The following is a 25,676-nucleotide window of genomic DNA, read 5'->3' on the forward strand; positions in this document are numbered from 1 at the left end:
ATTAAACATATCAGGTCCCCATAAGGAGAATCATGTGCTAACGGCTGTCTAAATGACTCAGGTAAAGTTTGTAGCATGCGTGCTTGTTGTTTTTGTCTGCTTCCACTTGTCTTTGCACTAGGATGATGTCGGGGTAAATGTGCAGTCATATTCGTTGTGTTCCAACTAGTGCTGTCAGCGTTAATCTGATATGACGTTAACGCCACAACACGGCAAATCTCCGTTAACGAGCTACCGCGGATCGCCCCGTGCGTGGGGCTGGACGGCGTCAACACGTTAACGACCTAACTGCGCTAACGCACTAGTTCCCACCAATGCAATTGAGCATTGCGTGGCACATCCGACATACTGTTTTACTTTTGTCCATGACGGGCTTACCTTCAGGGTCATACTTCACATTAAGACCAAAATAGTTCCAAAGGCCAGATCTGAATGAGGGTGGGGGAGGTTCAATTTGCCATGTTGCAAGGAGCTTAGCTTCTGTCTCGCTAGCTTGCACTGCGCTCAGTGGATCTGCGCTCGACAGTGCAGCCTAGGCGGAGTAGTCGAACGCAGATCCACTGAGCTCTCAACACAGACAGCATCGTCAGAAGAAAAGTTGATAAAATAAATTTTGTATTGTTTGATACATATGCGTACAGAACCGAAAGCACTGTATCGAACGGTTCAATATCGATACGAGTATCGTTGCACCCCTAATATATATATATGTATATGTTCCCTCAGAACAACTACAAGGAAAGATTCAGAAATGTTAAATATACAAGAATTTTTCCCTCAGTGTTAAATTTGACACCTAGTATTGAATTAGTTTTAGGATAAATTATGAAAAATGGACGCTCGGCAGTTAGTGAATCATCCTGTTGCGTTTATTATTTTCAAAATACCACAGTTTTTTGCCTTGGTTGTATCATTATTTGTTGTATGTTGTTGTACATTTTTTGTTTTGTTAGTTTTATCCACGACCTTAAAGGCCGGTCCGACAAAAATACTGTCGGACATTAAACCGGTCCGTGGCGCAAAAAAGGTTGGGGACCGCTGCTTTAACCAATAAGCACAACCGTGTTTATCTTCTTCTTCTGAACTGCCTTAACAGCTCTGCACTGAAGAAGCAGCACCGCCCTGTCACTGATGGGTGTGGAGAGGGTAAAAGAACAGACCTGATGTTGTATTGTTCGCTGGAGGTTCAGTCTTGTGTAACTAGCACGTTGCTGTTCTTACTGCGCCATAATTACACAGGCCTCCTGCTACACAGCTTCAGCCTGGCTTCAGCCTTCAGGATCAAACTACAGCAGCCCCTCTCAGAGATAGTGCTTAGATGTTGATAGCTCTTTTATTGATGTTGTGAGTGTTTTAGCCATATTTATTGAGGAGAGTGCTTTTTTGGCATGGACTCCTGAGCGTCTCTCTTTCCTCCTCTACATGCATTTATATTTTCTCTTTTCCATTTATATCCCTCTAACATCCATCTTCCTCCATTTCCTTTATTTCTTTTCCTCCTATACCTCACTGTCTCATCTCGTTTGTGCTGTATGGGATTCCGCTCTGAAAGCGATCACAGTGGTCTCTTCCACATCGCTGTCTATATGCAGTTCACTTTGTGTTGTCCTCCTGTTTGTTGAATACTGAGCCACGCACACATATGTAAATCACAAAGCCTCTGACCTCACTCAGCCTGCTGGCTGATGTGTAAGCCATAGCTCTAGTTGGGGGAGTAGTTGTGGAGTGATTACAGGCGACCTCTAATCCCCTCACTGTATCCCAGCAGTCTCCTCTCCGTTGCACGCCACCTCCTTTGTTATTTTCTTCTATTCATCCTGCTCTCCCAACCTCCACACACAATGAGCCACAAATGGAAAAAAATACACATCTGCACAACTCCTGGACTTAACCACCTTAGACAGCAGCATTAACCATGGCCTGTAAAACTCCCATGATGTTATCCATTCTACGTTGAAGCAAAGTGTCCAGGCAAAATGGTAAAACATACAGTTCCACATGTAGCTGCTTAAAGCTAGATACAAAAGTGAAGCACCGGTAGGGTAAAGTGACTTGCCCAAGGACCAGGACAGAGAGAGCTGGGGGATCGAACCGGCAACCTTCCGGTTACAGACGAGCTTCCCAACCCCTGAACCACGGTTGCCCTAAACACGCAAAGTTGCTCCTCACTAGGGAAATATGGGGAACATCAAGTTCACAGGTGTGGTCAGCTGTTTGCGATGTAGCATGTTTTCAAACGTTGGCTCTGTTGCTTGGCGTGCTGTTTAAGTCAGCGTGCGGAGGTCGTTTATGTGCTGATCCCGTAGCCTGCTGTGTGTGTGGCCACTCAGGATACACTCCCTTGGCTTCATTTGACCACAAACACAGACAGAGATGAAGGGAGAGCAATGTAGAGAGTCTGGTCAGCCCAAGCAGAATGCATTCTCATTAAACTTTAATGCTGCTGAGGTCTGGGAGCACTAACGGGGGCTACTCACTCAGGTCGCTCACTCTCAGCACACTCAGCCAGACACCGCGAGCCTCCACCTCCTCCCTTCCTCTGTGAGTCTGATAAGGCTGCACCTCCTTCTCTGCCACATTTTGTTCCCTGTGTCTCTGATGCTGTAGCTAATGATTAACCAGATATCAAGTGTGTGCAGCTGTATCAGCACACAGACACGCGGCTGTTTCCCAAAGTGCACAAAAATAGTCAAGTGAGGCAAAACCTTTTTAGATTTACTCCTAAGCTAAGCAGTGTTTATTTAATCATTACTATTTATTAGCACGATAATGTTGTTAATATACCGATACCGTGTAAATGTCTCCGCTCTTCTCAAAAAGATTACCAGCAGGTTTTGAACCCTCACTGCTCTTATGAGGCTGATGAGAAAAGCTTGGACTGATCAGGTGGGGAAAGAAAATCTAATCTTTTACAAGCTAAACTGGGAAAACCATTCCACAGATGCTGTGTTTTTTGGCCTAGTTCATAACTTAGTTGTCACATCATTTACATACACTCTATTATTGAGAGCAGAACAGAGTAAAGTCAAATACTGTTGATGCTGAGAGTAATGGGCAGCCATTCATCACAATTATGGAAACATGACTCCAACTTTAGGCTGACTTTGTTCTGCATCTGTTTAGATGAAACATTTGTTTTCAGCTTTTTGTGCTGAATCCATAGGCTGTACATAAAAGATGGACATAACTAAGAGATCTGAAAAGGAACGAAGAGTCATTCTTTTTAATAGTCAGGAGGACAAACAAAATTACTTCTGATTATATTCGATATCTCACTGGTTTCCTGATGACTTTATGGTCTTAATCACCAGGTTCAAGTTTTGCCTTAAGATTGAAAAGTGTGTAGTTTCCTCATCATGTGATTACAGATTTTAGTATATCAAGAAGAAAACAACAACAATTGATAACAGGATTTCACAAAGTAAAGGCTGATATCACAGTGGTAACATCCATCTTGTGCTTATGTAGTCTACATTATTTAAATTCATGACCACCTACGTCACCGACTATATTATACTCGTAGAAAAAGCATCACTTTCACTTTGTTGTTAATTACCTGCAGAGGTGGTAACGCGTTACTGTAATCTGATTACTTTTTTCAAGTAACGAGTAAAGTAAGGGATTACTATTGCAAAAACGGTAATTAGATTACCGTTACTTTCCCGTAGGAACGCTGCGTTACTGCGTTACTAAAACTGTGATTTTTTTGCAAGAATGTCTCATGTAAGCGAGTGCGCTGTTGGTGACAACAGCTGTGTGCAGATCAACAATGTTTAATATATCAGTGCAGAGAGATATGAGCGTGCAGCGTTTAAAGCGTGGAAGTACTGACCTTACTTTGAGTTTGATTCCATAAAAAGTGACAAAAACATTAGCGTCCGTTGTGCGTGGGAAGAAAACTTCTTTTTACAGCGAAAAAAACCCCTAAACTTCCAAGCAAGCACCGAGTAGCTACGACGTGATGGGAAACTCACAGAGAAACTCGTGGATTCTTCCACTGACCACTGCGGCTCACCTGCACCAGGGTAAACCTCCGCCTACCCCACTCCTGCTTTACAGGTGAAAATAGAGCAACAGGACCGCTAGTCTTTGACTTTATTTATTTTCTGCTGTGTTTTACTTGCATCTATTTGAAAGACTGAGTGTAAACACAAAAAACATTTTATTTTATGTGCTGGAATGTGCAGAAAATAGGTTTAAATGTTAAACTAATTTCTTCCAGTCAGAGAATGTTGCATATAATTAAATTTTTGCTTGATGCATAAAGTTAAAAGATTAAAACTGATAAAACAAGTTAAAAAAAGAGACTTTTCCATTTGATTACATTTTGTATGATGGATTATGCAGAAAAAGTAGAATTGGGCTGAAAGATCTATCGCTTTATCACCTATTCAGGTTGTAAATCGTGTTTTTAAAAAGTAACTAAGTAATTAATTACTTTTGAAAATAAGTAATCAGTAAAGTAACAGGATTACTTTTTTGGGGAAGTAATCAGTAATTAGTTACTGATTACTTTTTTCAAGTAACTTGACCAACACTGATTATCTGTTTGATTCCATATATCTGGTTCAGGGACACAGTGGGGGTGGAGCCTAAAGGTGCTTTTATGCCACCTGTCGCACGGCACGACAGTGGTTGACTCCATCAATTTTAAGCTGTTTGCATTATACAGTCTTTAGTTTTAATTGTTTAACAAAATGCATGGACAGCATGGTGGCATGGTGCCTCACAGCGTGGGTTCTCTCCGGGTGCTCCAGCTTCCTCTCACAGTCCAAAGACATGCAGTTAGTGGGGATAAGTTAATTGGTGACTCTAAATTGCCCTTGTCTATGTGTCAGCCCTGTGACAGACTGGCGACCTGTCCAGGGTGTACCCTGCCTGTCGCCCTAAGACGGATGGATATTTTTGGAAAAAAAGAAATGTAAATATCTGCATACACAGAGGGTTTAAAACTGACAGTCCTTCACATAGTTTCATGGGGGAACCAGCAGTTCAAATAACTCAGTATCACAAAAATTATGATTATTCTTGACTAATACGGATTTTAAAGTATAACCAATACTAGTGTTAAAAAGGTGGAAAAGAGGCTGTAAGTTCAGATTCCAACATTTTTAACCCTTTTTACAACCAAACAACCTTCCCCAAACTTTAGTTGTTGTTGTTTTTAACCATAACCACATTATTTCTCCTGAAAGTAATAATCAGAGAATATCTGATAATGGCAAAAGAAAAAGAAAACAATGTGCACATGGCAGAAGTGAGCGTTAAACAAAAACTGTCACTGAATGTCATCGGGAGTTGTAAGAATCCGTCACTGTGTTTGGTGAGCATTGTTTCTGGTGACAGAAAGCTTTCAATTGAATGAATGCTGCAGAAAAGCCGAGAAATAGTATGCAGAAAATGTGTGAACAGGCCCGTCCACATACATTCAACCCACAGGGAGTTAGTCTCTGGCTTTCAAACCTAGATTCTGGCCCATATTTACTGCATTGGACACACACATGCATACACACAGGTGCACTACGCTCTTTTTTTTCTCTTGCAAATTAAATGAAAATTAAGTAAAAAGATGACGGATGGAAGCTCAGAAACATGCACACAAACACACGCCGGGCTTCTATTCCCTCCAGGTGTTGCAGACACACCCGACTGCCTCGAAGTTCTTTTAATTAAGAGCAAAGTGTGACGATCCAATCCAGGAAACTCAAACACACACAGAAGCACATGGACTCATACTTGCTCCAGCTGTCTGGAAAGCGAGCGAACGCTCGCTGCAAAGCAACAGGACAAACTGTACAGTAACGCAGGCGTGCTGTCTTTGCTAGAGTGTCCTTTCCTTCTGCAAGCCATCTGGGTTTGTGGCTGTTTGTGTTTCGCTTCTCGTTATAAGGACAGCGGTACACATGCTGTCAGAACGTGTGCATCATGTGGAGGTGGGTGGGTGCCGATTTTGAGCGTACAATCTTGCATGAGTGCGAGTGTTTACCAGTGTAAAATAGGAAAAAATGGGCACACATGCTTCCCTGTGTGCATTCAAGTATCCGTGCTCACAGTTTGTCTGTGCGCCGGGACAAAGTGCAAACACTACACGCTGTAATTAGTGCAATTTAACTTCAGGACAAAAATGAATCAGGTTAACAAGAAACAAAAAAGGTTCAGAGCATCAACAGCAGCCAGTGAACTGAATACTTAAATATTTCAGGAACCACTTCCAAGTGTGTGCTATTTTCAGACCTGATCCATAATTCAGCATTAGCATTTTTCTCCCAGAAACCTTGAAACTCTTCAGTCTGATCTGAAAATGTTCCTTTTAATTTCAGCTGAAAGACAACAAGTTTTTTCTTTACTCTGGAGACATTATTTGGTAAGGTGACATAATTGTAGCCGCTGCTGTCACGGCCCCGGGGTTTGTGTGGTTTTTGAGTTCTGGATTTTTATATTTGAGTTTTAGTTTCTGTCTGGCTCATATCATCATTTTGCTGTTTGAAGATTCGATTTTCTGTGTTTGGTGAACTTTTAGATTCTTCTGTTGATTTCTTTAATATTCTAGTAGACTCTGTTTTGTTTTTTTATTTCTTGTTATATTCGTCAAGTTTTTGTTTGTTGTTATTACGTTAAGTGTTCTCTGAGGATGAAATTCACTTTTGTGATGTTGTGTTTGGTTCACATCGTGATTATTTTAGCAGTGGATGTAGAGGTACAGTCTCCCCAGTGATTCCCTCTTTCTGCCTCTGTCTCATCCATGCGCTTCTATTCATGGTTATCTAAGTGTGATTCTTGAATCTGTTGTTAGTTGTCTTTTGTTTATTTCCTATTTTACAATAAAAGCAGGGTTTCTTTGGTTGAAACAGGGTTACTTCTTCCTTTTGTAATTGGCTCCCTTGCCCTGATTGCCTGTCTCATGTCCCTCGTGCTGGTCAGTCCCCAGTTAAACTTCAGCGTAAACGCAGTTTTCTTCTCTTCATTTTATTTTAATTGTCCTTTTCATTTTTTCAGCTTTTAAACACAGAAACAGCATCACATTGAGTTACGCCAGTCTACCGGATAAGTGGGTGGACAGCTAAGTCACAGAAAGTAAACGGTATTGGATCATAATATTTACCAGGAGCTTGTTTTTTCATATTTTAAAAGTTCTATAGTTGTAGTAACTCTGTGAGGTTTTTACGTGTAAATACTGGTTACCTGTAACAGATTGTTTACATACAGGAACTTATGCAGAAAGGGGAGTGGTCTATTTTGAAAGAACTACGACAGAGTCAGGCAGGACTTCTCTGGTCTCGACCTCTCACCCTGTAACATCACAATCTATCTCTCACTGTTTATGTAAATATTAAATAAGAGGAAAACAATCAGTTCGATAAAGTAGAAACCAGACTCCACACATTAGAACAGATGCTAGAACCAAAGACCCAGCCTGTTTTTGACCTTGTCTCCCAGCTGTAGCTGACCTCTTGGACAGCAGCAGCCACATCAGACGGCACACAGGGCGGAGGGCTCCGCTGCCCTCTCCATGCACCCTGCAGCCTTACAGCATTGGGGAGCTCTGGTAAAGGGAGATTAGCTGTGTGTGTGTGTGTGTGTGTGTGTGTGTGTGTGTGTGTGTGTGTGTGTGTGTGTGTGTGTGTGTGTGTGTTTGAGTGAGTGGGAAACTTCCCATTCTTTCAGTCTCGCCCTTTCCTTCTCTTCCACCACTCTAATCCTTAAAACCTCTAAATCCTCCCTCCTCTCCCTCCTTCTGTCCCCCAAGTCCTTATTTTTTCTGCTGCCCATCTGGTTTCAAGGAACAATCTGCACCTTGTACAGATCAGAAAAAAGTTTAAAGTCCTGAAAACAAAACCAACGCAGATGTGCATGCTCATTGATTCAATGGGTACGACTGCTGATGGTGCTTTTACTTCTTTCCCTTAAGATCAACATAAGCGGAGGCCTCCATTAACATCACCTACCACCCCTGCCACCCCCTGTACAAACTCTGCTCTGAGCACATCAATATTTTAAACATTATTTCTATATTTACGTTTTGGGAACCTCAAAGCTCCCAGGGGTGGATGGAACATTGAGCAGAAAAAAGATTTCCTGTTGTGCTTAGAATTATTTGTTCCTGAGATTATGGTCACTGCTGCATACTGCATTTTGATCCTTCCCCGTTTGCACGACGGCTCCCCTGCACCAACCTTCCTCTGGATTAGGAAGTCAATGGAGATTTAGCCAAGTCAATGGAGGGAGTTTCTGAAGTCTACAATGCATTAGAGGAGGACAAAGCATTTGTTGTAGCTGTGAATTAGTGAAGGAAAACCCAGGTGCTGACTTCTCACTGTCTGTGAGCTCAGAAGCAGGTGATCTGGCTCTGCGATGTTTCTTTCATGCTGGAGGTTAAACTCGTGACAGATAAAGTCCCATATCAGTATAACCTTATCGCTGCCAGCTGCTTGGCTCTCAGGCAGTGCTGGCCAGGTGGAATGGTCTTGATGTACTAAGGTACTGAATGTCCTTTTGGCTGTAGGCTCTCACTGGTGTTGGAAAACATCTCTGGACATGAATGCATGAGGAATAAACCCTACACGTTTAATAGACAGTGTAGAAGCACATAAATAAAGATTTATCAAGCTCTTAAATCCTTAAATTACAAAAAAGCAAAAAACTTTTCATTTTAGTGCCCTGTTGGGTAGCTACGTCTCCTTTATACTCACTGATTTCTGCTTCATTCACAGACAGCAACATGTTTTCATCCCCAGACATTACGTGCTGTCACTCTATCAGGTACTAGTCACATCCAAGTAGAAAAATGAAGCCAAAGCTGCACTTCCTCTCATGGCCACTTGAATCTGAGAGACAATTATTTTTTCAATAATTCATCTGTTTGGATACTGGAGTGTGAGGCTTTGCCACTTTCATTGGCAGACGTCCAGACACAGGCATCTGCCAGGCGTCACCTCTGCTAACTAGAGTGAAATTGCAGTATTTTATTTCTCTGTTACTTTCTGTGCAATAGCACCTGTGCAGCTTGCTACGTTTGCTACCAAGTTTGCTAGTGTTAGCTGAAAACTTGAAACTCCACCCTCTAATCCAAATATGGTCACTTCTAGCAACATTAGCATTTTCTGTAGCCAAAACACTAATATTGAAGCTGCAAAATATCCTGAAACCAATGGGTGATGTTGCTACACCGTTCCTCACCATTACACACAAAACCTCCTTGACACACTGGCTATAACTGCGGTGAACACTGAGAGACAACAGTCACATTATATAGAGCGACAGTAGCTGCATGAGGAGGCTGGAGTCAGAAGGCTGCAGTTTGCCTCCTGCTGGGAGCGTTTTACTTTCATTTTCATACTGATTAGTTTGCGGCTACGAGCGTAGAGCTAAAGGCTCTTGGTTAGATGTAGAAAAAGACTGTGATTTGATTTTAAAAAACGTCCCTAATCAAGTATACCTACATGACCTGGAGCATCAGGCCACTGGACACCATTAGTGTTTTCATGAAACAGACGCGTCTGAGATCATGGAATTCATCATAGGCTGAACTGTCCTAAGGTTTGGTAGCACAAGCTATTTGCAGTATTTTTTTTTTTTAATGTATACATGAGGATGACAAAAAAATGCATTATGTTTGAAGGGATATGGGTAACCTATAACCAGAGATGGGCAGTAACGCGTTACTAAAACCGTGATTTTTTTGCGAGAATGTCTCATGACAGTGACCTAAGCAAGTGCCACGGTCGTGACAACAGCTGTGTGCAGATCAACAATGGATAATATATCAAGTGGGGGAGAGAGTATGAGCGTGTAGCGTTTAAAGCGAGGAAGTACTGACCTTACAAAAACATTACCGTCCATTAGCATTGTGCGTGGGAAGAAAACTTCTTTTTACAGCGAAAAAACCCCCCTAAACTTCCGAGCAAGCACCGAGTGCGCAACCACGTAATGGGGAAACTCACAGAGAAACTCGCGGATTCTTCCACTGCGGCACACCTGCACCAGGATAAACCTCCGCCTACCCCATTCCTGCTTTACAGGTGGAAATAGAGCAACAGGACCGCTAGTCTTTGACTTTATTTATTTTCTGCTGTGTTTTACTTGCATCTATTTGAAAGACTGAGTGTAAACACACAAAAAATATTTTATTTTATGTGCTGGAATGTGCAGAAAATAGGTTTAAATATTAAACAAATTTCTTCCAGTCAGAGAATGTTGCATATAATTAAATTTTTGCTTGATGCATAAAGTTAAAAGATTGAAACTAATAAAACAAGTTTTAAAAAGAGACTTTTCCATTTGATTACATTTTGTATGATGGATTATGCAGAAAAAGTAGAATTGGGCTGAAAGATCTATCACTTTATCACCTATTCAGGTTGTAAATCGTGTTTTTAAAAAGTAACTACGTAACTAAGTAACTAAGTAATTAATTACTTTTGAAAATAAGTAATCAGTAAAGTAACAGGATTACTTTTTTGGGGAAGTAATCAGTAATTAGTTACTGATTACTTTTTTCAAGTAACTTGACCAACACTGCCTATAACGAACTTTACCTTCCAGTAGTGCCATTATACGTTCAAAATGAGAAGATTCAAGTTGCCCAGTAATCCAGATGATCATTTTTAACCTTAGATTTTTGTTCTAAGGCACTGACTGCTATTGAATTGGTTCCTTCAGATTGCAGATGAGCGCAGTTGGGGAACATTTGCTGCATGCACATCTTGCTTGTTAACTCATAATTCAAAACATATTGTGACAAGACAACTTTTTTTTCCTCTAAAACAAAAGTCCAATTCCAGTAACTCTCTGCACTGAAGTATGGACTTAATCCTGGATTCTCATTCAGCTGTGACTATCCTAAATCTCTTGACCCCATTTGTGTGAGCGTGCATGAAGATGGTCATCGCCTACTGTTCAGCTGGAAAGCTCAAACTTACATACTTGTATGTCCCTTGTTTTTATTGTTGTCCTGCTTGTGGAATAAGTAGAATAATGTAAGTAAAACATATGCTTGTCTCTTCATTTTTCCTGATTTCCTCTGTTCTATATAATTCAGCTTCTGTTTCTATGTGTACAGCTCTTCCATTCAAGCATGATCAAACTACACTGCCATCAGTTTGCGCACCCCAGCGGGTATGCAAAAGATTGATTTACAGTTTAATTAAAGAGCTGAACAATTAAAGTTTATTTAAACAGGGACTTCAAAATAACTGGCCAAAGATCCCCAAATGGCGAAACGTGCTTCTAGAAGGACTTTGACAAAGAACCGCTGGGTTTAATGATGAAATGAAACCCGGTTTGAGTAAGTTTCTGCTCAATAAAATATTACTTCAGTCCTGTGTCTGTCTTCTATACTGTGCATAATAATCTTAAACCATATAGTGGTAAATATCAAAGAGTGCCTCAGTAGCTAATGCCTGCACATTTCTCTAAAATCACATTACTCCTTTGGCCATGGTGTTCTGGTCCGGTTAGTGATTAGCCAGATGATGAAGCCATTATTGACTGAACCTGCTGCCTGTGCCTCATGGAACATTAAATACATCACTTCCTCTCAAGGGGCCCAACGCTGGCCCTCACTCTGTTTCCCTTCAGTGAGGAAATGAAAACAGTCATTAGAATCAGAGAAGGACAGAGAAGCTAAAAGATGGTGCAACAGCAGCCAGGAGCAGAATAAGGGTCCTCGCATGTTTCAGGAGCAAGTTACCACATACAGCCCTGACTCACAGTGTCTTAAAGATTGCTTGTGTTCAACCCCCCGCCCCCTGATGCATCAAACTGCAATGCAACCCAGCTTTTGTAAAAGGCAGCTGGAGTACACCCAACCCTATATAACGTCTCCCTATCATCTCATAGTGGGTTTGTTCAGTTTGAAGTGGTCCCCTTCTGTCATTTTCCCATAAAGCTTCTGTACAGCCAAGCATCCCCCAGATCAGCACTCTCTGTTCTTATTCTTCTCTCAGTATTCTCTGACAGCCTGCTCGATCGACAGGCAGAGGGTTTACAAACGTCCAATATCATTATTATGTTATTACAATTCTGTCTTTCCTAATCTGTATGTTATCTGGTTGTGGCCTGCTAAGAATGCCAACCACACCCCATCTTCTCCTCTCCGCCGAGGGGAGCACAGTCTTACACGCCGCCTCACCACCGGCCCTCTGCTGGGCTTATGAAAGCGGCTTGGTTCGCTCCAGGCCTGTGAGCTAGTGAGCTATAATGTCATTGTTGCTGCTGTTATTGTAAAGGATATCACACACACAAACACACACACACACACTGTCCGCAGAAACCTACAGCGATAAAGCTCACACTCCAGCCTGCACGCGTGCGTAAAAAGGGAAATCTGAGCGGCGCTGGATGTGTAAACCGAGGGATGGGGTGCAGTCCCCATTGATGAAAACGAGTGGGTGAGGGCTGGATAATGCTATGATTCATCCCCTCCTCCCCTACCTCTCTCCCCATCAGCACTGTCACACCCCACCCTCACCACAGCCCCTTTCTACACCTGTTTGACCCGGGCCGTCTCCACTCACTGTGACCGTAAATTGTTTTAAATGTATCGATTGTTTTCAGCAGCATCCGGTCTTCTAATGCAACCACGATTCTTTTCGGAAACACCTCCCGAGCCCTGGGTGCTGTTATATCGGTGGCTGCATGTTTGGGAACACATCAACACCTCCACAAGTGCAAAATGACGGAATCGCAGAGGCTGGTGGTTACTGGATGTGATGGTTATAATGGAGAGCTCGGCTACAAGACCAGCTTTCTGTGCCTTAGAACTTCCACAGAGGAGGAAGAAAATGTTGCCCTTACTTTAGCATGGCTTGTTCTTTCTCCTCTTCCTCCTTTTGCCGAGCCATCACTGCCATGATTATCTTCCTTTCCTCCTCGGTGAGGTGGCTAAGGTCCGGCAGATCTGGCATGGACGGCGGCACGGTGGGTGGGCGAGGGCCGCCCTGGGGCCCCACCGAGGCGGACATCTTTTCGACCAGCACCACCCCACCACCACCTCCTCCTCCTTCTCCTCGGCGTGTCGTTTCGGCTGACAGGTTCCCCGGAGTGTTCCCGAGCCACACCTCACGACATGGTCGGCGGGCGTAGTGAACGCGGTAGCGGCAGCCGCAGCTCCGGCGAATAGTGCGCGCCGCTCATGGTTGGAGGCACCCTCGGCTGTGCTTTTGTTTGTCCTCTTTATGGGTGTTTCTGCCCCCACCACGCTCTCGTCGTCGTTCCCCCCCACCCCCCGCCTGCCCTCCTCTCCCCTCCACCGCCCGGATTCACACGGAGCCCATCTCCGTTTTTTCACGCCGGGAATTGAGTCGAGCTGAGGAGGGGGCCGTGGTTCTTCTTCGCTCGGCTGATCTGTGGAGCCTCCGCCGTCGTCGGACTGGAGCTGGATGTCGGGTTGGTATAGGCGGAGTCCGTGCTCTCTCTCTCTCTCTCTCTCAGTCAATGGGAATGCAGCCCACCGTCATCTCCCGTTTTTGCAGAGGCGCGCTTACTCATGTGAGAATGGGGTCCTTAACCATCCCAGGCGTCGCTCGGGCACGCGCATCTCAAACCCACACAAAGTTCATGGAGCACAAAGCGTGTCGGTGTCTGACACTACCGGCTGCTTCCGGTCCCCTTTCAATGCTTTTGTATTTCGTCAACTCGAATAAATCACCGCCGGTTTAATGCACGATCACTTTAAGCACCACGGACAGCTGCTCAGTTCTCTGTGAGCAGTTTCCACACCTGAGCGACTCCACGTCGTGTTTATGCTGTATTTTTCAAATGCTCCAAACCACGAGAGCAGGTAACGAGCTTGTTCTTCCGTATTCGGACCTGAGATTGCACCGAGCACAAGCGAGCACAAGCAGCTGCTGCACAAAACTTGATCTAACCATTCTTTGACGTCATTTGAAACGTGTGTCCTGATACAGACTTTAGACTGACCTCCGTACTTCACGCGCTTTACTTTAGGGCAATGGAAGCTGGGCAGGGGTCTCTGACATGTCCATTTAACCCACCTTTCCTCTAACATTATGTAGCTTATGGTTTTGTGTTATTCTTGAAAGAAGGGTGGTTTCTCTGGGTCATTTTAGCCTTAGAGGCATCCATTTATTTCCCTTTTGTTTATTTTTTCCCATCTTTGTTCGTTATATATAAGTAAATGTTGACTAACTGCCAGGCTGATTGGTGTTCAGTCGGTTTTAATATTGTTTCTTTCGTTGCGTCCTTCCTTGTTAAAGGTGTGTGCTTAAAATAATTAAAAAAAATTAAACTCATCTAGTTATTTACTGAATGTACAGAAAAACAAAACAAACAAAATTTCACAGACATTTTGGACAACTTCATGTTCAAATATCTGAGTGTTGTGTTAAAGAGATAATAACCAAAGTCAAACTAGGGTCAGATGAGGAACCAAACAAGAACCACATGTTTGATTTGGCAGTTTGTTTGTTTGTTTGTTTGTTTTGGTGCAGATGCCATACCAGCACAACCCCAAAGTCAGCTGTGTTATCTCCCAGAACTAAAAAAGAGATCTTCTGCTTGTTATGCAAATGTGTTAACCACCATACTATGGCTAGATTATACCTTCATATAACACCGCTTCATACCACAAGATGGTGCAGTGAGTCAGAATAACCTTTATTTAATCAGTCAAATTAATAGAAGCAATGGGCTAACTGGAAAAAGGCAAATGAATATACAGCAGGACATATCCAAAAACAATTCAATAATCCCACTGTCAAAACACTGCCCCCTAGTGGGGAAAGTTGTAGTTAAATTCTGCAAATTACAAATTAGGGGCTTGTCTGGGATTGGCTGTCTCACATTCACAAGGGTGAATTGCATCAGGCTACACAGAGCATGTTGGAAGTCACACACAGGAACAGCACAGAGGGCGTGGCCAGTTTCCAAAATAAAACACTGTGTCCAGACCAAAAGATTAATTTTCATTTAGTTTTTAAACATTTTTTCATATTTTTTTGCTTTTCAGGATAGAAATTCTAATTGAATTAATTTCAGTTTTATATTAGTATTATAGTATCAGTTTGTATTAGTTATTTTGTTTTTATTATGATTATGTGTGGAGTCTTTGACAAAAAAGGTGTATTTGATGTTATGGAACAAATACAGGTAATACAAGTTTATTATATTTAATATTTTGACCAAACAACTAAAGATTAAAACAGAACATGTTTTCCATGTTTTCCTTAAATGTTTTGTTTAATTTGACTTAGATTCATTTTTAGAAATATTATTTACAATAAATAAAACATTTGCATTTTAATTTTCATAGTTGGACTAGTTTTAAATAACTTTTAAAAAGTGTTACCTTACTTTCCTAAATGACTTTTTTAATTGCAGCAATTAAAAAATGTGATATGTGTTGTACCAGATTTAACTAATAATTAATAAATACAAGATTATCAGAGTTTTGTGCCTCACTAAAAACTCTAACTTTACTATTTCCATAAAGTATGCTCATCATACTTCATTTTTGTAAAAGTGTCAGCCACTTCTGTGTTTAATTAGCCAGCTTGGTTTGCTCTGAGAATAATTTTATTTTTAAACGGTTCTTTACAGAGAGCGAAACACGACTGGACACCACATGACATTTATTGTAGTCTGGAGGGAAGTTTGGTACAAAATAAGGCAGAAAATAATGAATATTTGGGTTTCTCAGTAATCTGTACAATATTTTTTGAATGAATACACAGATTTTTAGAAAGTCTTTCATAAACTTTTTTAGGTTTCATGTCTCATTGTGTTTTACACAATAAGAAAAACTTGTCGATTCCAGGTATTAAGTGTAAACTTCAGAGATCTGTTTGTATGATATCAGAGAGTGAGATGCTCGCTGCTCCTTCAAACGGCTTCTGTCCATTATTAATCTCACTGTCTGTCCTGCTCTTTCGCTTCCTGGCTCATTTTGCATTCAGGTCCGGAGTCCCAGGTTACATCGATCCGGAGCTGGCACCGGTTTCTCCCGGATGACGTAATGATGCTGGGTGACAGGCTGTGTCCGTCCAGCAGATGGCATTAAACTCTCGGCTTTTGTTTATGCTGCCGCCCGGCCTCCGTCACGTGACGTCACCGGAGCGGTGACTGTACCGCGGTGACGTCAGCTTTCCGTGGTGCAGGATTTTGTCATCATTTAGGTCGTGACTAGGGACCCCAGCCCCGAGTGGCACAGTCGTGCTACAGTCTGCTGCAGAGTGTGAAAGTCTGCAGGAGGAAGCAGAGCTTCAAGCGACCTTTACTGTTTTTATTTAACGAACTCTGACAATCACACAGGAGTAAATATAATATCATGCATACATAATCCGGAGTTTGTTTTTATCATATTACAGTCTCATGTTACAGGAGATGAAACTACACCGCAAACTTTTCACTCAGGAAGCTTCTACCAGGAAGTGGAAAAACTGGGCCCTCTGGGCGCCGTGTAGTGACGCCCTCTCGCCAAAACATGCGCTAGATTAACCACACTGGATGAGAACATGTAGCACTACTAGTATTTTCATCTGACACGAAAATACTAGTACTAGTGCTATCCTTTGTACTCTGTAATATATGTTACTGTGCTAATGCAGATAAAGCTACTCAACAGAATATAAGTAGTTAACACCATCTCAAAGTGATATACATTTAATACATATATCTTCCTATAGTACATATTCATAATTTAAAAATACAAATAAGGAATTAATGATAAAAGTAAGGTGCTTTAACTATATTTTGATGCTAAAACTTTTGCTTAAATGGAATTAGCCCACCCGCCTCTTCATAACAGTCTCACATGACACATACAGGGAGTGCAGAATTATTAGGCAAGTTGTATTTTTGAGGAATAATTTTATTATTGAACAACAACCATGTTCTCAATGAACCCAAAAAACTCATTAATAGCAAAGCTGAATGTTTTTGGAAGTAGTTTTTAGTTTGTTTTTAGTTTTAGCTATTTTAGGGGGATATCTGTGTGTGCAGGTGACTATTACTGTGCATAATTATTAGGCAACTTAACAAAAAACAAATATATACCCATTCCAATGATTTATTTTTACCAGTGAAACCAATATAACATCTCCACATTCACAAATATACATTTCTGACATTCAAAAACAAAACAAAAACAAATCAGCGACCAATATAGCCACCTTTCTTTGCAAGGACACTCAAAAGCCTGCCATCCATGGATTCTGTCAGTGTTTTGATCTGTTCACCATCAACATTGCGTGCAGCAGCAACCACAGCCTCCCAGACACTGTTCAGAGAGGTGTACTGTTTTCCCTCCTTGTAAATCTCACATTTGATGATGGACCACAGGTTCTCAATGGGGTTCAGATCAGGTGAACAAGGAGGCCATGTCATTAGTTTTTCTTCTTTTATACCCTTTCTTGCCAGCCACGCTGTGGAGTACTTGGACGCGTGTGATGGAGCATTGTCCTGCATGAAAATCATGTTTTTCTTGAAGGATGCAGACTTCTTCCTGTACCACTGCTTGAAGAAGGTGTCTTCCAGAAACTGGCAGTAGGACTGGGAGTTGAGCTTGACTCCATCCTCAACCCGAAAAGGCCCCACAAGCTCATCTTTGATGATACCAGCCCAAACCAGTACTCCACCTCCACCTTGCTGGCGTCTGAGTCGGACTGGAGCTCTCTGCCCTTTACCAATCCAGCCACGGGCCCATCCATCTGGCCCATCAAGACTCACTCTCATTTCATCAGTCCATAAAACCTTAGAAAAACCAGTCTTGAGATATTTCTTGGCCCAGTCTTGACGTTTCAGCTTGTGTGTCTTGTTCAGTGGTGGTCGTCTTTCAGCCTTTCTTACCTTGGCTGTGTCTCTGAGTATTGCACACCTTGTGCTTTTGGGCACTCCAGTGATGTTGCAGCTCTGAAATATGGCCAAACTGGTGGCAAGTGGCATCTTGGCAGCTGCACGCTTGACTTTCCTCAATTCATGGGCAGTTATTTTGCGCCTTGGTTTTTCCACACGCTTCTTGTGACCCTGTTGACTATTTTGAATGAAACGCTTGATTGTTCGATGATCACGCTTCAGAAGCTTTGCAATTTTGAGACTGCTGCATCCCTCTGCAAGATATCTCACTATTTTTGACTTTTCTGAGCCTGTCAAGTCCTTCTTTTGACCCATTTTGCCAAAGGAAAGGACGTTGCCTAATAATTATGCACACCTGATATAGGGTGTTGATGTCATTAGACCACACCCCTTCTCATTACAGAGAAGCACATCACCTAATATGCTTAATTGGTAGTAGGCTTTCGAGCCTATACAGCTTGGAGTAAGACAACATGCATGAAGAGGATGATGTGGACAAAATACTCATTTGCCTAATAATTCTGCATTCCCTGTATAAGAGATGTACTGGTCTGTTCCCACTGAAAACTGTGTCATTCTACTTCTGTGTATCTTCAAATATATATTTGTGTCAGCCAATATTAATTTTAAATGAGTTTTGTGTTTTGTTTTTATTGAATCTAAAAATAGACATGACCCGAGTATGAAGCCTGTCCCAGCTGTCACATGGTGAGGGCACAAACAAGCATCACCTCCACTTGTCAAAGACTTTGCAGAAACAGGAACAGACGATCTTTGTGAGCATACTGATATCTAGTGGACACTGACATACACTGCATGAGCAGAGAGGAGTGAATCACTTCATAAGTCACTACATGATGTTTATGTCTGTGCAGGTTTTCATCAGTCGTGGTAACTGTAAGAGCTTGAAAATAAAAGGCAACTGGACTTTTTGTTTTAAGTCTGTGAAGCCGTTTCACCTCTCACACAAGTGGTTTCTCAAACTAACAGGTGAAGACCACAAAAAGACTTGCAGCAGTCAATCTTCAGACTATCACGATGTTTCTGGTCACTTAAAGTGAGAGTAAGGAACTCTTCCTCAGCTCAGCGCTGATTTCAGGTTTATGGACAACAAACCAAAGAAAAACATTAAAACTTAAAATATGTTTGTGTGTAATTACACATAGTCTGTATTAAGTGATTATTAATAATCGTATGATAAATATGATAAAGCTAAAGTAACATCAATCTCGTACGAATGTTAAATGTTAAGAGCTGATCCTGAATACTCACCATGTTTGCAGCACAGTGTAGCTCATTCGATGTATGCCATGGATAGGGGTAGGAGTGATTAGCGCGTTAGTTATTAATTTATTGTAAATCTGTAGACATATGTTTATATTTAATACTTACAGACAGGAATTGCCCACAAAACATAATTTTCATTTTAATTATGGTCTATAATTAAGAATACGTTGATGCATTTGCCTCCAAATAATCAAAATGTGTGTGTGTGTGTGTGTGTGTGTGTGTGTGTGTGTGTGTGTGTGTGTGTGTGTGTGTGTGTGTGTGTGTGATAATTTATAACTACATCGCTTAGCCTGGCGTTGGTTACATGAAAGATATACCTGCTCTAAGAATACTATTTAAGCAAAGAAAATATTGTCACCTGCTAATTGTTTTTGTACAGTCCCTAAAAGTAGCACCAAAACTGCAGTGTGTCACATTAAGTTTAATTATGAGGCATGTGCATGTTCTTTTTGCACAAAGGAAGAGCTGAAAGCTTTGTGCGCGTTTCTTGTGTTTAGGTTAGAAAATGACACGAAAAGGAAGGCAGACGTTTGTTCATTTGAGGAAATGAAAACAAGGACACAAAGAGCTCAGAGACACAAATGTTTATGGGAAGCGAGGTCTGCTCTCATTCTGTGGAATAGCACAGCACAGTGGTCTAAGCATTTCAAGGATATTGGCTCCCTTATAAAAAGCATCATGTAACACTTTCAGCACTGTTAATGCAAGATTTGCTACATAAAATGCCATTTCCATTCATACAACATTGAAAATGTACCTTAATATTCAAATTGACTTTGCACAAACGCTTTTTCACTAATCTGCTTGACAGTGCCACCTAATGTATGAGTGAGGCACTGCAGGAGTAGTCTCCTAGGACCGTTGTCGCTGGTTTTTAGAAACTTTTTATTCCAATTTTAATAGCTTTGTTTTTTCTGAAACATTAAATCAGAATAAATATTTTCTGAGAAAAGTAAAACCCAAATAGCAATGCAAAAAAAAAAAAAAGATTTAGGAGAGAAATATTTACAAATTCTCTTCCTGAATAGCTTTAGTAGACATCTGAGGACAGGAAGGGCACCTATTGGTTGTTTTTTTGGTACAGATCTGCTGAGAGTCTGTCTACTTGCTGATGACCTCTGTGTCTACATCTTCTGAGCGGGACACCACTTTCCCATCAACGATCTCCTCAATCACCACCTTTTTCCTCTGGGTTCTGACTGGTTTACCTGCGGAGTGAATAGGAACATAATTTAAACCTGTAGTATGTGTCATTTTACCAGGCAACAACACTGAGATAAATAAAAGCAGCAGTGATGTAAACTTACGTTCTTCTTTGATCTCGATGACCTTAACGGTTTTCCTGCATGAAAGCAAAAAAGTTAATTTTGGATTGCTACAAGTTTAAGGAAAAAAGTACTAAATGATGAACTTTTGGGTGCAGGAACTTTTAAAAGATAAAACATTTCAAATGTGAGTCAGTGTCCACAAACTCCCACGTTAAAGTTTCCAGCTTTACAGCACAAATGAACATGTTTACAGACTGGTATATAATAAAATAAGATAAAAAAATAATAGTCTTTACAGCCAATTTCCTCTTTTATGACATCTATATGGAGAGGGAATTTGTATAGCTCAGCTGGTTTGATTTTATTAAGGGTTAAAGTTTGCTTTATTTGGCCACAGAGTGCTGTATCCTCTTGCTTTCTGAGGATACTCGGGATACTGAACTGAACCTGCCTTTCCTGTTTGTGCTTTTGAAACATTTTAATGTTTTAAGGACGCTTAGCATTCCCAAAACTTTGGTTTGCTTTAATAAAACAAACTATAACACAAAATTATGTTGTTGGGTCTTTTTTTTAATGCCCACAGCTTTAAGATTATGACACATTAGTTTTACTCATGTTTCCTTTAACCTTTGAAAGCTGACAAGGAGTAACTCTTGAACTGTGCGGTTTGTATTATATTTCAGGCCTGCTTACAGAACAAAATGAATGGGAGTGCATCAGAAGTTAGTGAGGGTGGTCTTCGCCTACGCAGCTAAGCTTGGAAAAACCCAGGAACTATTCTAGTGGTCGCCAAACCACGTCTTTACTGATTACAAAATTTTTATTCAATTTTTTTTGGATTAGCTGCAACTCCTGCTCCTCTCTTCAGCTTTGGCTGACTTTAAATGCATTGATGCCAAAGCACTAGCACATTAATATAGCCACTGGCACCAGTTTAAACCTCTGCTTTACTGCAAAAGTAGTTAGATTTACAGTGATAGATGTTTATTGATAAGTAACTTACTGTATATCCTCTCCATCCAGCAATCTTCTGTACTCTGCAATCTCCATCTCCAGCCTGGTCTTGATGTCGAGCAGCAGCTGGTACTCCATGGACTGCCTCTCTATGTCCACCCTCACCTCGCTGAGCTCCTTCTCCAAGCCGTCCACCATAGCCTGGAGCCGGCTAAGCTGCAGGCTGTAGCGGGACTCTGTCTCTGACAGCTGACCCTCCAAGGCAGATTTCTTCATGGGAGAGTAAACACAGGAGGATAAATGAATGTGTGCCGAGTGCTAATTGCTTGTTTTGAAACTCGTATTTCCACTTGAGTCGCATAAGGCATAAAAAATGGTGACTGGCAGGTTGACTAACTGCGGTTTGTGGTGTGTTCAGGAAAATGCTGCAAATGTGTTGCTGCTATGTAGAGCCTTCCTTACCAGGCTGATCTGGGACTGTAGCTCAATCTGCAGGGCCTGCAGGGTCCTCTTGAGATCGTTGATCTCAGTCTTTGAGGACTGGAGGGTCTCTGTGCTGGAAGCCACCTGCTTGTTCAGCTCATCAAACTAAAAGGTATCAAAATGGACACGATAATGGTCACAAAGATATTCAAGCCATCGGGTGATCACATTTATTTTAGTGCAGACATGAGATGATTCAGTTCAAAGTGCAGCCTCTTCTCCTCACCTTGACCTTATACCAGGCCTCCATCTCACGGCGGTTCTTTTCATTGATGGCCTCATACTGAGCTCTGATCTCATCCAAGACCTTGTTCAGGTCTTCCTGAGGCTTGGCGTCCACCTCCACATTCACAGAGCTGCCAGAAACTTGTCCACGCAGGGCTGCGAGCTCCTGAAACCATGACAACAGTAACAGGTAAGAGCATGAAATGCTAAGAGAGAAAAAAAAGCAGTTTGGGTCCTAAGGTGAAGAGCCAGTTAAAACCAGACTGTTACAGAAAGTACCAAAATTTATAAACACTGCATTCATGTAGCCTCACACTGATTCAGTTCATGACTCTGTGTGCTGCTGACTCGCTGTGTTTTCACTGTATCCCACTGTTGTTCTGTGTGGCCAAAGCATTTTTCTTTGAATGTGTTTTTTATGCTGGTGGACATTTATGAGACTTTTGTCATCGTAAGCAGACCTGGACTGTCATCTGAAAAGTCTTATCTTTTTTATCAGCCTGAGGCTCTGAAGTCACATTAAAATGATCTAAACAAATTCGGGATTAACAGCTGTTTGAGTAGGCAAATGATGTCAAATTGCTGGTGAACTGACTCATCAAAAACTACTTTCATGCTTTTGTTCTGCACTCTGTTTTCTGGATGTGCAGCCCTGAGACTTTCAAAGTGCATCACATGTCTGTTTTTTGTTCTGGCACTCTGATGTCGGTGACAGCGGGCCGCTCACCTCCTCGTGGTTCTTTTTCAGGTAGACCAGCTCCTCCTTCAAACCCTCCACCTGCATCTCCAGATCAGACCGGCTCATGGTGAGGTCATCCAGAACCCTTCGCAGCCCGGCGATGTCCGACTCCACCGACATGCGCACCGCCAGCTCATTCTCAAACCTGTTGGGGATAAAATATTGCTTATATTGCTGTAGCTGCTCGATTGATGTTAAAACAAAAAACAAATAAAGACGATGTAGCGTTAGCTCAAAAACCAGCTGGGCCAGTTAAACCACTTTTTCCTTTTGTTGTTGACTGTTATGGGTCAGTGATAATATCAAGAGAGAACAAGTCATGTCTGAATAAATACCAGTCAGCTAATTATTTTTCCACCACACAGACATCGGCAAATGTTCCTACTCACTTGATTCTGAAGTCCTCTGCTGCCAGCCTGGCGTTATCAATCTGCAGCATCAGCCTGGCGTTGTCCTGTGTGGCCAAGCCGATCTAGGAAAAGTAAACAAAGCAGAAATAGCGTGAGTGGTTTCTAATCCGAATATAATACTACCACAAAGGCGTGTTAGTGACTCATTGTCCAGAATGTGGGCTGGCAAGGTTGGGTTATTACACAGAATAACTTTATTTATTCATTCCAGTGTAAATGCTTTAACAGGATCAAAGAACTATTTTGTTCATCAAGTGCGTCTGAGCATCACTCTTGGCAGGATTTCTACATCCTGTTGAGTAACAAAGTCCAGTTTGTCATGTGTAGTTTTTTAGATCTGATCCACATTCCACGGACAGACAACTGAATGATGCTGCTGGTGTGTCAGCATGCCATATGTTACTGATAATGTTGCAGAGTAGCCTTATTGGTGTTTAAAAGAAGCAGATGACTTCCTTTGAAAAAGAGGCGACATATGTTGAAAAGTTAATTTGTGTTTGATTTTTATGTTTTTCTTCAAACAAATAACGGCATTTCCATCATCACCTAATACAGAAAGGGTTAAAAAATACTAAGAAACGAAGGGAACTTAGTTCGACAACATTCAGAGCTTATCAACAACAGATGTTGGAGATAAAAAAAAAAAAGTTTAAGGGTTGGAAAGAAGAGTTCAGCTTCATTTTTTGAAGTTTTGAAATTGTTTTCTTTACTTAAACATTTACTGAAGGGGAGAGCTCACCTTTTTGCGCAGGTCTTCGATGATTTTCTCATACTTGCTGTAGTCCCTGACAGTGGGGGTCTGCTTCTCGTACCACTCGCGGATTTGACGCTCCAGCTGCGCGTTGGAAGTCTCCAGAGTGCGCACCTTTTCCAGGTAGGAAGCCAGCCGGTCGTTGAGGTTCTGCATAGTCACCTTCTCGTTGCCTGATACGGAGAAGCTGCCGCTGTCACCTGAGAGCGTCTGTGACAAGTCAAAGCCGGAGCCGAGGCCGCTGGAGGCGTAAGACACCCGGACGTTTCTACCACCTGCCCCGCCATAGACGCTCATTGTGCCCCGAGAGCTTCGCAGGCTGGGCGCGGAGGAGAGGGAAAGCGCGGATAATCCGTGGCGGATGGAGGTCATGATGAGTCGGTCTCTGTTCTCAGGTGCGGCGATCGCTAAGTCTCCACGAGTGGTACGCAAGAGGTGGTGCTGACGGAGCCCGGAGGAAGGTTTTATAGGGCAATGAGAGGAGGGAGCTGCCAAACAGGTATACTGCTCGTCAATGCAGGTGTGACCAGGCGTGGTGGGTCTTTTTTGGTATTCGCTGTAACGGCCGTCATTGCATATTTTGTTCAAGAGGCGTGTTGGCCATTGTTCGTGCCGTTCGTCATTTTCAATTAAGCCTCTTAATCTGAGGAGGAAATGAAAGATGAATTTCTCTTTTGGTAGAAGTATGTGGGAATGATCTTTATAGAATAATTCGCTCATAACAAAGACCAAAAATAATATCCTTACAGAGATGAACGTGTCACCCTAATGTGTCTCACAGTTGGCATTTTGACCTGTTGACACAGGCTGAAGACAGGATGCCCAGAGTCAGGCGCAGGTCCACCTTCTATGGGTCGGGTGAAATGCAGACTCTTTCCCTTTAAAGGTGGTCTGTGGCTAACAGAGACCAGAAGTTAGCCTCTGCTCACATCTGTCTACGCCACATCTGCGGTTTTTTCTATGGGCCGCATTTTGAATTTACTCAGGGTGATTCATGGTGATTCTGCTCAGACACATCTGAAAACATTTTGCCAGTACTGTATGGTAGTTAAGCCATAAATGCAAATGCAGCTAAGATTAGGCTCGAATGTATCGCCTGTACGGCTGTTAGTAACTGCTTCTTACAGTAGGTGTTACAGAGTGACAGACCTACAAACTTACCACAAGAATAAAAGGAGTCTCTCAAAATGATATATTATATATATATTAATCTAAAAAGTAACTTTATTCCATATGAGGTATAAGAAGTGGTAAAACCCAGGGATAAGAGGGTTACCTGACCAGACAGGCTTCATTCTCTGAACAGAGGCGGAGCCAAGGGGTGGCCATAGACTCGCAACCAGGGTGAAACCAGAAAACTTCTGATACAGTTCTCTTGGGAATGCATATGAATGGGGGCCTGTGGTAGGAGTGGGCGGACTGATCCAAACATTGATAGTATTAATGCAACGTTGCTACTGGCATCATATAGATGGGGATGGGATACTTCAGTTTCAGTTTTTCACTCCTTAGGTTCAGTATGTTGCTCCCCTTTCATCACAAAGTAGACGTGTCTGTGCAAACACAGCTCCTCTCATGCACATACGATTCTCCCCCTCATTCTGTCATGTGACACCTTGTGCAAAGACACATGCAGGCTGCAGAGAGGAGCATCCTGCAGGAACATTTTACAGCTGTCAGTGAACACACAGCAAACTGCAATATGTGTGTAAGAAGGGAATTCTCTGCTGTTGCAAAACTGCCAG

At 42.0% G+C, this 25,676-nt stretch overlaps 2 protein-coding genes and 1 long non-coding RNA gene across 19 annotated transcripts in view; 1 reads left to right on the plus strand and 2 right to left on the minus strand.

Annotated features, from left to right (window-relative positions):
* The window catches only part of rims1b (regulating synaptic membrane exocytosis 1b), an 87,564-nt gene extending 74,380 nt beyond the window's left edge, over nt 1-13,184 (minus strand). For 10 of the 17 annotated variants that reach the window (XM_084930201.1, XM_084930196.1, XM_084930198.1 and 7 more), the window contains exon 1: nt 12,796-13,182. In XM_084930201.1, the coding sequence (XP_084786327.1) occupies nt 12,796-12,962 (167 nt within the window). In that variant the 5' untranslated portion in view covers nt 12,963-13,182. Of the gene's footprint in view, nt 1-12,795 lie in introns of all 17 variants that reach the window. The other 7 variants (XM_084930210.1, XM_084930207.1, XM_084930206.1 and 4 more) reach the window with 3 other exon arrangements.
* Nucleotides 13,185-13,202: 18 nt separating this feature from the next.
* On the plus strand, nt 13,203-18,751 carry LOC146384819 (uncharacterized). The gene is made up of 2 exons (XR_014800434.1): nt 13,203-13,386; nt 15,915-18,751. It is a non-coding gene; the product is annotated as an uncharacterized LOC146384819 (long non-coding RNA).
* A 919-nt stretch (nt 18,752-19,670) lies between these two features.
* Nucleotides 19,671-24,403, minus strand: LOC146384820 (keratin, type I cytoskeletal 19-like). The gene is made up of 8 exons (XM_084930215.1): nt 23,920-24,403; nt 23,160-23,242; nt 22,759-22,915; nt 22,033-22,197; nt 21,786-21,911; nt 21,373-21,593; nt 20,409-20,443; nt 19,671-20,309 (listed from the first exon to the last, which is right to left on the minus strand). The coding sequence occupies exons 1-8, from the start codon at nt 24,301-24,303 to the stop codon at nt 20,203-20,205; spliced, it is 1,278 nt and encodes a 425-aa protein (XP_084786341.1). The 5' UTR covers nt 24,304-24,403; the 3' UTR covers nt 19,671-20,202.
* Nucleotides 24,404-25,676: the final 1,273 nt, after the last annotated feature.

This window comes from Perissodus microlepis, chromosome 6 (genome assembly GCF_051167445.1).
Source record: "Perissodus microlepis isolate ML-2025 ecotype Zambia chromosome 6, ASM5116744v1, whole genome shotgun sequence".
NCBI classification, from domain to species: domain Eukaryota; kingdom Metazoa; phylum Chordata; class Actinopteri; order Cichliformes; family Cichlidae; genus Perissodus; species Perissodus microlepis.

Bases quoted from the DNA above. Each gene is read 5' to 3' on its own strand.
- LOC146384820 (XM_084930215.1), bottom strand. From the start codon at position 24,303: ATGACCTCCATCCGCCACGGATTATCCGCGCTTTCCCTCTCCTCCGCG. The intron at 21,594-21,785 runs GTAAGGAAGGCT...TCTCCCATGAAG, and splicing joins TACAGTCCCAGATCAGCCTG to AAATCTGCCTTGGAGGGTCA. The intron at 20,444-21,372 runs GTAAGTTACTTA...GCTTTCATGCAG, and splicing joins CTGGATGGAGAGGATATACA to GAAAACCGTTAAGGTCATCG.